Source organism: Gorilla gorilla, chromosome 16 (assembly GCF_029281585.2).
Source record: "Gorilla gorilla gorilla isolate KB3781 chromosome 16, NHGRI_mGorGor1-v2.1_pri, whole genome shotgun sequence".
Classification (NCBI taxonomy): domain Eukaryota; kingdom Metazoa; phylum Chordata; class Mammalia; order Primates; family Hominidae; genus Gorilla; species Gorilla gorilla.
Genome location: NC_073240.2, coordinates 83,806,693 through 83,819,441, shown reverse-complemented (window position 1 = coordinate 83,819,441; position 12,749 = coordinate 83,806,693). Strand labels below are relative to the sequence as shown.

The 12,749-nt window shown below is 39.1% G+C and overlaps 1 protein-coding gene across 3 annotated transcripts in view; it reads right to left on the bottom strand.

The window, feature by feature from the left end:
• The window catches only part of PDE8A (phosphodiesterase 8A), a 157,126-nt gene that overhangs the window by 74,388 nt on the left and 69,989 nt on the right, over nucleotides 1-12,749 (bottom strand). For all 3 annotated transcript variants that reach the window (XM_004056705.5, XM_063698777.1, XM_055362805.2), the window contains exon 2: nucleotides 121-177. In XM_004056705.5, coding sequence (XP_004056753.1) covers nucleotides 121-177 — 57 coding nt within the window. The remainder of the gene's footprint in view (nucleotides 1-120; nucleotides 178-12,749) is intronic.

Here is a 12,749-nt window from a genome sequence, read left to right as displayed (position 1 = left end):
ACATTGATCCAAACACTATTATCTAAATGAAAGACTATTTTAAATGTGTAAATTTAGCTCCACCTCCACCCTTTTTAAAGAAAATCAGCATGTGAAAAATACAGCATCGTTCATTATTACCTGAAGTTGATCGTGATGAAATCTCATGGGACCAAACTGCACATCAGCTACTGCTACCTGTAAGAAAGAGATTGGCTTAAAAAAAAAAAAAAAAAAAAAAACACAACAGAGAAAGAGAAGCTTAACTTTTTCTCTCTCTAAACAGTGCCAGAAATGAAAGCAAAATTTCTATTCTAGAGGCAAATAAAGTAAATAGTAGATAAATGAAATGATTATGAGGAATCCTAAGGATCTCCTTATAGCCCCCAGGAAAAGTGGGGAGCAGGAAAGGAGAAATAAAATGAACAAATAAAATGAATGTGATTCTGGCTTTGCCTCTTACTAGCTACATGTGACTTTAAGTGAATTAATCTTCCTCAGCCTCAACTTCTCACATGTTAAAGGCCAAATGAGATGACAATATAGACAGCCCCCCAATAATAGATACTAAATAAATGCTGATTCCCTCTGTGCCTATTTCCATTTTTTTCCTGATGGATAATGAAATCTTACACCCAAATGGCACATGAATAATGCAATCCAGCAGTCAGAACCGTGGAATGTCATTGAAAAATGGTTGACACTTTCCATTTTACAGAGGAGCATAATAGCACTTACTGTAAGTACTTATCCATTTGAGAATGTAATGCTAAATCAAAGATAAATGTAATATCATAACCAAACCCCAGTGAGTAATAACAATCACAGCACCAATGGAAGACTTAGTGTGTTCTGGTTACTGTGCTAAGGGCTGCACATGTTATTTCACTGAATCTGATAGTAATGTGGTGAGAGTTTATAGCTAGAAAACTGAAGTTCTAAGTACCCTGCATTAAGGCCACACAGCAAGTGGCAGTGCTGGGATTCCACCCAGGTTTGTTTAGCTCCATACACTGTGCTGCAAACTCAGGACCACTAGAAGATTTGAATAGCCTGTATACAACACAAAGGGGCCCAAGGAAGGGAGAAGGTGGGAATGAAAAACAACTCCAGGTGATGAATTCTGGCACTGGGCTGCTACCCAGGGGAAGAGACACATTTTGTAATTTGCCCAGTGACTCTGTAGGTGTTGATGAGATCCCAATCTGGGCCTCTGTGTGATGGTATGATTCGTCACAGCAACAGAAGAACTAGATCCATAAGACTTCCTACAAAATGTTTCCCAACTGACTGCCCTCCTCCAATCTCTCCCCTCAAACAGTGACCTATTCTAGTAAACACATTATGAAGTTTGCTTAGTGATGGGAGAAAAATCCACATATATTTTTAACCATGAGAAGCTGATGTCTAGTAATTATGGGCCACTGGCTCAGTTTCTGCACTGCTCTGTAATAATTTTATCTCTCAGAAGGCATAAAAAGAATGAGGGTCCCTAATATTCTAGACCAAGGAGGAAGATTCTTCAGTAGGGTGAAAGAGTCAGGAGAACAGACAGTGCATGGTTATCACCTATCCTCTTGAGTTGTGTAACTATGGGCCAGTCTCATACTGGTGTAACTGGATGCCAAAGCCAGAATTTTTATGAGGGAAGATGGTCCAAGAGGTCCACAGGAGAGTCTTAAAAGATGGATTTAGAGAAGACAGTAGAGTAAGAAGCACCAGGAATCTGTTTCCCCACCTAGACAATATTGCACTGGCAGAATATGTCTGATGCAACTATTTTAGGAACAATTGAAGACGTGCAACTTCCAGGGGAAGGCTTGGATGGTAAACCGCAGTTAATTTTAGCTCTTAGCACATAGCAGGTACCCAGGCCCATGGTGGGCAGCTGTGCATGTGTTCCTAAAGCGACCTGCACACAACTTGCAGGACCCAGGGAAGGCAAAAACAACCATGTCCTCCAAATATCAGGGATCTGTGCTCTGATCACTGATACAGAGGTGCAGACAAAGAAGGGGTGCATTGTTGCACTTTCTCCCATTGTTGCAAGTCATTCCCCCTCCAGTTGAAGAGACTTCTAGGAGATTTAAAGGGCTAGTCCCCTTCCTCTCCTTTCATTTTTCTCTTTTATCCCCTTTGAGAGTCAGACATTAGGGACTAAGGCATTCAAAAGCAATGGCATATACAGGGAAAACTAGAAAGTGATTATGCAAGCCTAGGGAAAGGCTTAGAAAATGCCTGAGAAGACCTTGAGTTTACACATTAGACTGATCCTTGGCACAGAGATGGCCTACCACATTTAAAAACAAAACAAAACAAAACAATAACAGCAAATCCTGGGGAAGACGGAGAATATGATTTCCAGAGTTACCACATTATTAAATTCAAATGTCCAGTTTTCAACACAAATTCACAAAGCACACAAACAGGAAAGTACAGCCAATTCAAATGAAAAAAACTAAATCAACAGCAACCATCCCTGAAAGATACCTAATGGCAGATCTACTAGACAAAGACTTTACAACAACTTCAAGATGCTAAAAGAACTAAAGAAAGATGTGGAGAAAGTCAAGAAAATGATGTACGAACAACATGAAAATATAAGTAAAGAGATAAAAAAACTAAAAAGAAACCAAAAATAATTTCTGGAGCTGAAAAGTACAATAACTGGAATGAAAAATTCACTAAAGAGATTCAAAGGCAAATTTGGGCAGGCAAAAGAAAGAATGAGCACACTTAGAGAGGGGATAATTGAAATTATCGAGTCTGGGAAAGAGAAAAAACCTTTAAAAAAAAATAGTGAACAGAGCTTACAGTGCCTGAAGGACACCATGAAACAAGCTAATATATGCATCACGGGAGTCCCAGATGCTGAAGAGAAAGGGAAAGAGAAAATGTATGAAGAAAATATCCCAAACTTGATGTAGGACATAAAGAAGCTCAACAAACAATAAGTAAGATGAACTCAAAGAGACCCATATCAAGACACATTATAATGAAACTGCTCAAAGGCAAAAAGAGAATCTTGAAAGCAGCAAGAACTGGGCGTGGTGGCTCACGCCTGTAATCCCAGCACTTTGGGAGGCTGAGACAGACAGATCACCTGAGGCCAGGAATTCGAAACCAGCCTGGCCAACATGGTGAAACCCCGTCTCTACTAAAAATACAAAAAAAAATTAGCTGGGTGTGGTGGCGGGTGCCTGTAATCCCAGCTACTCAGGAGGCTGAGGCAGGAGAATTGCTTGAACCTGGGAGGTGGAAGTTGCAGTGAGCCAAGACTGCACCATTGCACTCCAGCCTGGGCAACAGAGCGAGATGCCATCTCAAAAAAAATAAATAAATAAAAAAGAAGAAAAATAAAAAAGAAAGCAGCAAGAAAGAAGCAACTGGTCACACACAAGAAATCCTCAATAAGATTATCAATAGATCTCTCATCAGAAACTTTGGAGGTCAGCTAATCGTCAATCAAAGATCCTATATTCGGCAAAACTTCATTCAAAAGTGAGGGAGGAATTAAGACATCTCCAGAATGAAAAACAAAAACAAAAACAAAATAAAACAAACCAAAAAAACTAAGGGAGTTCATTACCACTAGATATGCCCTGCAAGAAATGTTCAAGGGAGTCCTGCAGGGTAAAATAAAAGGACACTAGACAGTAACTCAAAGCTGTCTGAAGAAATAAAGATCTCAATAAAAGTGAAACCATGGATAATTATAAAAGCTATTGCTATTGTACAAATGGCTTATAACTCCTTTTGTTTGTTTCCTACATGATTTAAGAGACGAATACAGTTTGGTGGAAAAAAAAAAATCATTGGTCTAAAAGGAAGTATTATTGTAACTTTTGTGGGTAACTACATTTTGCATTTTATTTCCTAAATAAGAGACATTTGAAAGTATTAGTGTACGCTTTTGGGCACACAATGTACAGTTGTCCCTTGTTATCTGCAGGGAATTGGTTCCAGGAACACCCATATATATGAAAATCTATGGATGCTCAAGTACCTTATATAACATATTCCCATTCTCCTCTATGCTTTAAATTGTCTCTACTTACTTATAATACCTAATACAATGTAATGCTATGTAAACAGTTCTTAATGCTGTATTATTTTATATTTTTTATTGTTTTTTTTCCTAAATATTTTCAATCTTCAGTTGGCTGAATCCATGGACGTGGAACCCACCAATACGGAGGACCAACTACATAAAGCTTTAATTTTGTGACATCAATAACTGAAAAGGGTGGGAATAAAGCAGTATAGGAGTAGAATTTTTGTATGTTATTGAAGTTAAGCTGGCATAATTCAAATTAAATATTTATATAACATTAAGATGTTAACTATAATCCCCATGCTAACCATAAAGAAAGTAGCTATAGAATATACACAAAGGGAAATGAGAAAGGAATTTAAATATTGCATTACAAAAAATCAACACAAAAGAAGACAGTAATTAAAGAAATGGAAGACAAAAAAAGCTATGTGACATATAGAAAAACAAATAGCAAAATGACAGAAGTTAAGTCCACCTTTATCAGTAATTATTTACTTATTTTTAGGGACAGGGTCTTGCTCTATCACCCAGACTGGAGTGCAATGGCATGATCATAGCTCACTGTAGCCTTGAACTCCTGGGCTCAAGAGATCGTCCCACTTCAGTCTCCCGAGTAGCTGAGACTACAGGTATATGCCACTTCATCTGGTTAATTTTTAAATGTTTTGTAGAGACACAGCCTTGCTTTGTTGTGCAAGCTCAGTAATTACTTTAAATATAAGTGGATTAAACTCTCCAATCAAAAGACAGAGATTGGCAGAATGAACCCATCTATATGTGGTCTATAAGACATTCACTTTTAGATCCAAAGACAAAAATAGAAAGTGAAAGGATGGAAAAAGATACTCTAATAGTAATCAAAAAAGAGCAGGGGAAGCTATACTAACATCAGACAAAATAGACTTAAAACCAAAAAAGGCTATAAGAGACAAAGGAGGACACTATATGTTAAACATTCAACAGAGTAACAAGATGTAACAATTATAAGCAATTATCTACCCAATGACAGACCATTAAAATATATAAAGTAAAAATTAACAGAATTGAAGGAAGAGACAGTTCTACAATTATAGTTGAAGACTTCAACACCCCCCTCTCAGTAATGGCTAGACTTAAGCAACACAATAAACCAACAAGATCTAATAGACATATACAGAATGTGCTACCCAATAACAACATATACATTTTCCTCAAGTGCACATGGGACATTCTCAAGGACAGACTACATATTAGGCCACAAATCAAAACTCAATAGATTTTAAAAGATAGATGTAACACAAAGTATCTTAAGGATAAAGTGAGAAATCAATAACAAAAGTAAAACTGGAAAATTCACAAAATTGTGGAAATTAAACAACACAATCTTAACTAACAGATCAAAGAAGAATACACAGATAAATCAGAAAATACTTGGAGATGAATGAAAACAAAAACGCAACATACCAAAACTTATGGGATGTAGCAGTAAAAACAGGCTAAGGGGAACATTAATAGCTATAAATACACTAGAAAATAAGATCTCAAATCAACAACCTAACTTTATAATTTAGGCAACTAGAAAAAGAGAAAACTAAACCCAAAGCTAGCAGATGGAAATAATGATTAGAGCAAAGATTAATACAATAGAGAATAGAAAGTACAGAAAAATCAAGGAAACCAAAAGCTGGTTCTTTGAAATGATCAACAAAATTGACAAACCTTTAGCAAGATGGAGAAAAAAATAAAAATGACTCAAATTACCAAAATTAGAAATCAAAGTAGGGACATTGCTACCAATTCTACAGCAATAAAAAGGATTCTAAGAGAGTACTATTAACACTTATACACCAACAAATTGGATAATCTGGATAAAATGGACAAATTCCTAGAAGCGCAAAAAGTACCAAGACCAAATCATAAAGAAACAGAAAACCTGAATAGATCTATTACTGGTAAGGAGACTGAATCAGTAATCAAAAATCCCCCAACAAAGAAAACTCCTGGACCCAATAGCTTCACAGGTGAATTCTACCAAGCATTTAAAGAACTAATACAATCCTTCTCAAACTTTTACAAAAAATTGAAGAGAAAGAAACACTTCCTAACTCATTCTATGAGGCCAGTATTACCTTGATACCAAAGTTAGGGCCAGATGTGGTAGCTCACACCTGTAATCCCAGCGCTTTTGAGAGGCTAAGGTGGGAGGACTGTTTGAGGCCAGGAGTCAAGACAAGCCTAGGCAACATAACAAGACCCTAACTCTATAAAAAAGAGAAGAAGAAGAAAAAGCTGGTCATGGTGGTATGCACCTATAATCCTAGCTACTCAGGAGGCTAAGGGAAGAGGATCATTTGAGCCCAGGAAGTCGAGGCTGCAGTGAGACAAGACTGTGCCACTACATTCCAACTTGGGCAACAGAGCAAGACCCTATCCCTTAAAACAAAACAATCGTGCCACTGCATTCCAGCCTAGGTAACAAAGTGAGACTCTATCTCAAAAACAAAACAACGACAACAACAAAAGACACTAAAAGAAAATTACAGGCCAATATCCCTTATAAACACTGATGCAAAAATCCTCAACAAAATACTAGAAAAATGAATTCAGCAGCATAATAAAAGGATTATACACCATGACTAAGTGGGATGTATTCCTGAAATGCAAGGATGTATTGACATATGAAAATTGATCAGTGTAATACATTATTGTACAGAATAAAGGACAAAAGCCTCATTCATTATACCTCAAATAATGCAGAAAAGGCATTTAACAAAATTCAATATCCTTTCATTATAAAAACACTCAACAAAATAGAAATAGAAGGGAACTACCTCAATATTTAAAAAGCCATGTACGACCACAGGAGGTTCCAAGATGGCCGAATAGGAACAGCTCCAGTCTACAGCTCCCAGCGTGCGCGACGCGGAAGATGGGTGATTTCTGCATTTCCAACTGAGGTACCGGCTTCATCTCACTGGGGCTTGTCGGACAGTAAGTGCAGCCCATGGAGCATGAGCCAGAGCAGGGAGGGGCATCGCCTCACCCGGGAAGCAAAAGGGGTCAGGGAATTCCTGGGTGGAGCCCACCACAGCTCAAGGAGGCCTGCCTGCCTCTATAGACTCCACCTCTGGGGGCAGGGCATAGCTGAACAAAAGGCAGCACAAACTTCTGCAGACTTAAACGTCCCTGTCTGACAACTTTGAAGAGAGCAGTGGTCCTCCCAGCACGGAGTTCGAGATCTGAGAACAGACAGTCTGCCTCCTCAAGCAGATCCCGGACCCCCAAGTAGCCTAACTGGAAGACATCTTCCAGTAGGGGCCAACTGACACCTCATACGGCTGGGTGCCCCTCTGAGACGAAGCTTCCAGGGGATGATCAGGCAGCAACATTTGCCGTTCTGCAGTATTTGTGGTTCTCCGCTGGTGATATCCAGGCAAACAGGCTCTGGAGTGGACCTCCAGCAAACTCCAACAGGCCTGCAGTTGAGGGTCCTGACTGTTAGAAGGAAAACTAACAAACAGAAAGGGCATCCACACCAAAACCCCATCTGTAGGTCACCAGCATCAAAGACCAAAGGTAGATAAAACCACAAAGATGGGGAGAAACCAGAGCAGAAAAGCTGAAAATTCTAAAAATCAGAGTGCCTCTTCTCCTCCAAAGGAACGCAGCTCCTCACCAGCAATGGAACAAAGCTGGACGGAGAATGACTTTGACGAGCTGAGAGAAGAAGGCTTCAGACAATCGGTAATAACAAACTTCTCCGAGCTAAAGGAGGATGTCTGAACCCATTGCAAAGAAGCTAAAAACCTTGAAAAAATATTAGACGAATGGCTAACTAGAATAAACAGCATAGAGAATACCTTAAATGACCTGATGGAGCTGAAAACCATGACACGAGAACTATGTGACACATGCACAAGCTTCAGTAGCCAATTTGATCAAGTGGAAGAAGGGGTATCAGTGATTGAAGATCAAATGAATGAAATGAAGTGAGAAGAGAAGTTTAGAGAAAAATGAGTAAAAAGAAACGAACAAAGCCTCCAAGAAATGTGGGACTATGTAAAAAGACCAAATCTATGTCTGATTGGTGTACCTGAAATTGACGGGGAGAATGGAACCAAGCTGGAAAACACTCTGCAGGATATTATCCAGGAAAACTTCCCCAACCTACCAAGGCAGGCCAACATTCAAATTCAGGAAATACAGAGAACGCCACAAAGATACTCCTCGAGAAGAGCAACTCCAAGACACATAATTGTCAGATTCACCAAAGTTGAAATGAAGGAAAAAATGTTAACGGCAGCCAGAGAGAAAGGTCTGGTTACCCACAAAGGGAAGCCCATCAGACTAACAGCTGATATCTCAGCAGAAACTCTACAAGCCAGAAGAGAGTGGGGGCCAATATTCAACATTCTTAAAGAAAAGAATTTTCAACCCAGAATTTCATATCCAGCCAAACTAAGCTTCATAAGTGAAGGAGAAATAAAATCCTTTACAGACAAGCAAATGCTGAGAGATTTTGTCACCACCAGGCCTGCCTTACAAGAGCTCCTGAAAAAAGCACTAAACATGGAAAGGAACAACCAGTACCAGCCACTGCAAAAACGTGCCAAATTGTAAAGACCATCAAGGCTAGGAAGGAACTGCATCAACTAACGAGCAAAATAACCAGCTAACATCATAGCGACGGGATCAAATTCACACATAACAATATTAACCTTAAATGTAAATGGGCTAAATGTTCCAATTAAAAGACACAGACTGGCAAATTGGATAGAGTCAAGACCCATCAGTGTGCTGTATTCAGGAGACCCAACTCACATGCAGAGACACACACAGGCTCAAAATAAAGGGATGGAGGAAGATCTACCAAGCAAATGGAAAACAAAAAATAGTAGGGGTTGCAATCCTAGTCTCTGATAAAACAGACTTTAAACCAACAAAGATCAAAAGAGACAAAGAAAGCCATTACATAATGGTAAAGGGATCAATTCAACAAGAAGAGCTAACTATCCTAAATACATATGCACCCAATACAGGAGCACCCAGATTCATAAGGCAAGTCCTTAGAGACCTACAAAGAGACTTAGACTCCCACACAATAATAATGGGAGACTTTAACATCCCACTGTCAACATTAGACAGATCAACAAGACAGAAAGTTAACAAGGATATCCAGGAATTGAACTCAGCTCTGCACCAAGCGGACCTAATAGACATCTACAGAACTCTCCACCCCAAATCAACAAAATATACATTCTTCTCAGCACCCCATCACACTTATTCCAAAATTGACCACATAGTTGGAAGTAAAGCACTCCTCAGCAAATGTAAAAGAACAGAAATTATAACAAACTGTCTCTCAGACCACAGTGCAATCAAACTAGAACTCAGGATTAAGAAATTCACTCAAAACAGCCCAACTACATGGAAACTAAACAACCTGCTCCTGAATGACTACTGGATACATAACGAAATGAAGGCAGAAATAAAGAGGTTCTTTGAAACCAACGAGAACAAAGACACAACATACCAGAATCTCTGGGACACATTTAAAGCAGTGTGTAGAGGGAAATTTATAGCAGTAAATGCCCACAAGAGAAAGCAGGAAAAGATCTAAAATTGACACCCTAACATCACAAATAGAAGAATTAGAGAAGCAAGAGCAAACACATTCAAAAGCTAGCAGAAGGCAAGAAATAACTAAGATCAGAGCAGAACTGAAGGAGATAGCGACACAAAAAACTCTTCAAAAAAATCAATGAATCCAGGAGCTGGTTGTTTGAAAAGATCAACAAAATTGACAGACCGCTAGCAAGACTAACAAAGAAGAGAGAAGAATCAAATAGACACAATAGAAAATGATGAAGGGAATATAACCACCGATCCCACAGAAATACAAACTACCATCAGAGAATACTATAAACACCTCTACACAAATAAACTAGAAAATCTAGAAGAAATGGATGAATTCCTGGACACATACACCCTCCAAAGGCTAAACCAGGAAGAAGCTGAATCCCTGAATAGACCAATAACAGGCTCTGAAGTTGAGGCAATAATAGCCTCCCAACCAAAAAAAGTCCCGTACCTGACGGATTCACAGCTGAATTCTACCAGACGTACAAAGAGGAGCTGGTACCATTCCTTCTGAAACTATTCCGATCAATAGAAAAAGAGGGAATCCTCCCTAACTCATTTTACGAGGCCAGCATCATCCTGATACCAAAGCCTAGCAGAGACACAACAAAAAAAAAGAGAATTTTAGACCAATATCCCTGATGAACATCGATGCAAAAATCCTGAATAAAATACTGGCAAACTGAATCCAGCAGCACATCAAAAAGCTTATCTACCATGATCAAGTTGGCTTCATCCCTGGGATGCAAGGCTGGTTCAACATACAAAAATCAATAAACGTAATCCAGCATATAAACAGAACCAAAGACAAAAACCACATGATTATCTCAATAGATGCAGAAAAGGCCTTTGACAAAATTCAACAGCCCTTCATGCTAAAAACTCTCAGTAAACTAGGTATTGATGGGACGTATCTCAAAATAATAAGGGCTATTTACGACAAACCCACAGCCAATATCATATTGAATGGGCAAAAACTGGAAGCATTCCCTTTGAAAACTGGCACAAGACAGGGATGCCCTCTCTCACCACTCCTATTCAACATAGTGTTGGAAGTTCTGGCCAGGGCAATCAGGCAAGAGAAAGAAATAGAGGGTATTCAATTAGGAAAAGAGGAAGTCAAATTGTCCCTGTTTGCAGATGACATGATTGTATATTTAGAAAACCCCATTGTCTCAGCCCAAAATCTCCTTAAGCTGACAAGCAACTTCAGCAAAGTCTCAGGATACAAAATCAATGTGCAAAAATCACAAGCATTCCTATACACCAATAACAGACAGACAGCCAACTCATGAGTGAACTCCCATTCACAATTGCTTCCAAGAGTATAGAATACCTAGGAATCCAACTTACAAGGGATGTGAAGGACCTCTTCAAGGAGAACTACAAACCACTGCTCAATGAAATAAAAGAGGACACAAACAAATGGAAGAACATTCCATGCTCACAGATAGGAAGAATCAATATCGTGAAAATGGCCACACTGCCCAAGGTAACTTATAGATTAAATGCCGTCTCCATCAAGCTACCAATGACTTTCTTCACAGAATTGGAAAAGACTACTTCAAAGTTCATATGGAACCATAAAAGAGCCTGCATTGCCAAGACAATCCTAAGCCAAAAGAACAAAGTTGGAGGCATCACGCTACCTGACTTCAAACTATACTGCAAGGCTACAGTAACCAAAACAGCATGGTACTGGTACCAAAACAGAGATATAGACCAATGGAACAGAACAGAGCCCTCAGAAATAATACCATACATCTACAACCATCTGATCTTTGACAAACCTGACAAAAACAAGCAATGGGGAAAGGATTCCCTATTTAATAAATAGTGCTGGGAAAACTGGCTAGCCATATGTAGAAAGCTGAAACTGGATCACTTCCTTACACCTTATGCAAAAATTCAAGATGGATTAAAGACTTAAATGTTAGACCTAAAACCATAAAAATCCCAGGAAGAAAACCTAGGCAATATCATTCAGGACATAGGCATGGGCAAGGACTTCATGACTAAAATACCAAAAGCAATGGCAACAAAAGCCAAAATTGACAAATGGATCTAATTAAACTAAAGAGCTTCTGCACCACAAAAGAAACTACCATCAGAGTGAAGAGGCAACCTACAGAATGGGAGAAAATTTTTACAATCTACCCATCTGACAAAGGGCTAATATCCAGAATCTACAAAGAACTTAAACAAATTTACAAGAAAAAATCAAACAACCCCATCAACAAGTGGGCAAAGGATATGAACAGACACTTCTCAAAAGAAGACATTTATGCAGCCAAAAGACACATGAAAAAATGCTCATCATCACTGGCCATCAGAGAAATGCAAATCAAAACCACAATGAGATACCATCTCACACCTGTTACAATGGCGATCATTAAAAAGTCAGGAAACAACAGGTGCTGGAGAGGATGTGGAGAAATAGGAACATTTTTACACTGTTGGTGGGACTGTAAACTAGTTCAACCACTGTGGAAGACAGTGTGGCCATTCCTCAAGGATCTAGAACTAGAAATACCATTTGACCCAGCCATCCCATTACGGGGTATATACCCAAAGGATTATAAATCATGCTGCTATAAAGACACATGCACACATATGTTTATTGCGGCGCTATTCACAATAGCAAAGACTTGGAACCAATGCAAATGCCCATCAATGACAGACTGGATTAAGAAAATGTGGTACATATACACCATGGAATGCCATGCAGCCATAAAAAAGGATGAGTTCATGTCCTTTGTAGGGACATGGATGAAGCTGGAAACCATCATTCTGAGCAAACTATTGCAAGGACAGAAAACCAAACACTGCATGTTCTCACTCATAGGTGGGAATTGAACAATGAGAACACTTGGACACAGGGTGAGGAACATCACACACCGGGGCCTGTTGTGGGGTGTGGGGAGGGGGGAGGGGATAGCATTAGGAGATATACCTAATGTAAATGATGAGTTAACGGGTGCAGCACACCAGCAGGGCACATGTATACATATGTAACAAACCTGCACATTGTGCACATGTACCCTAGAACTTAAAGTATAATAATAATTTTAAAAAGCCATGTATGTGCAGCCAT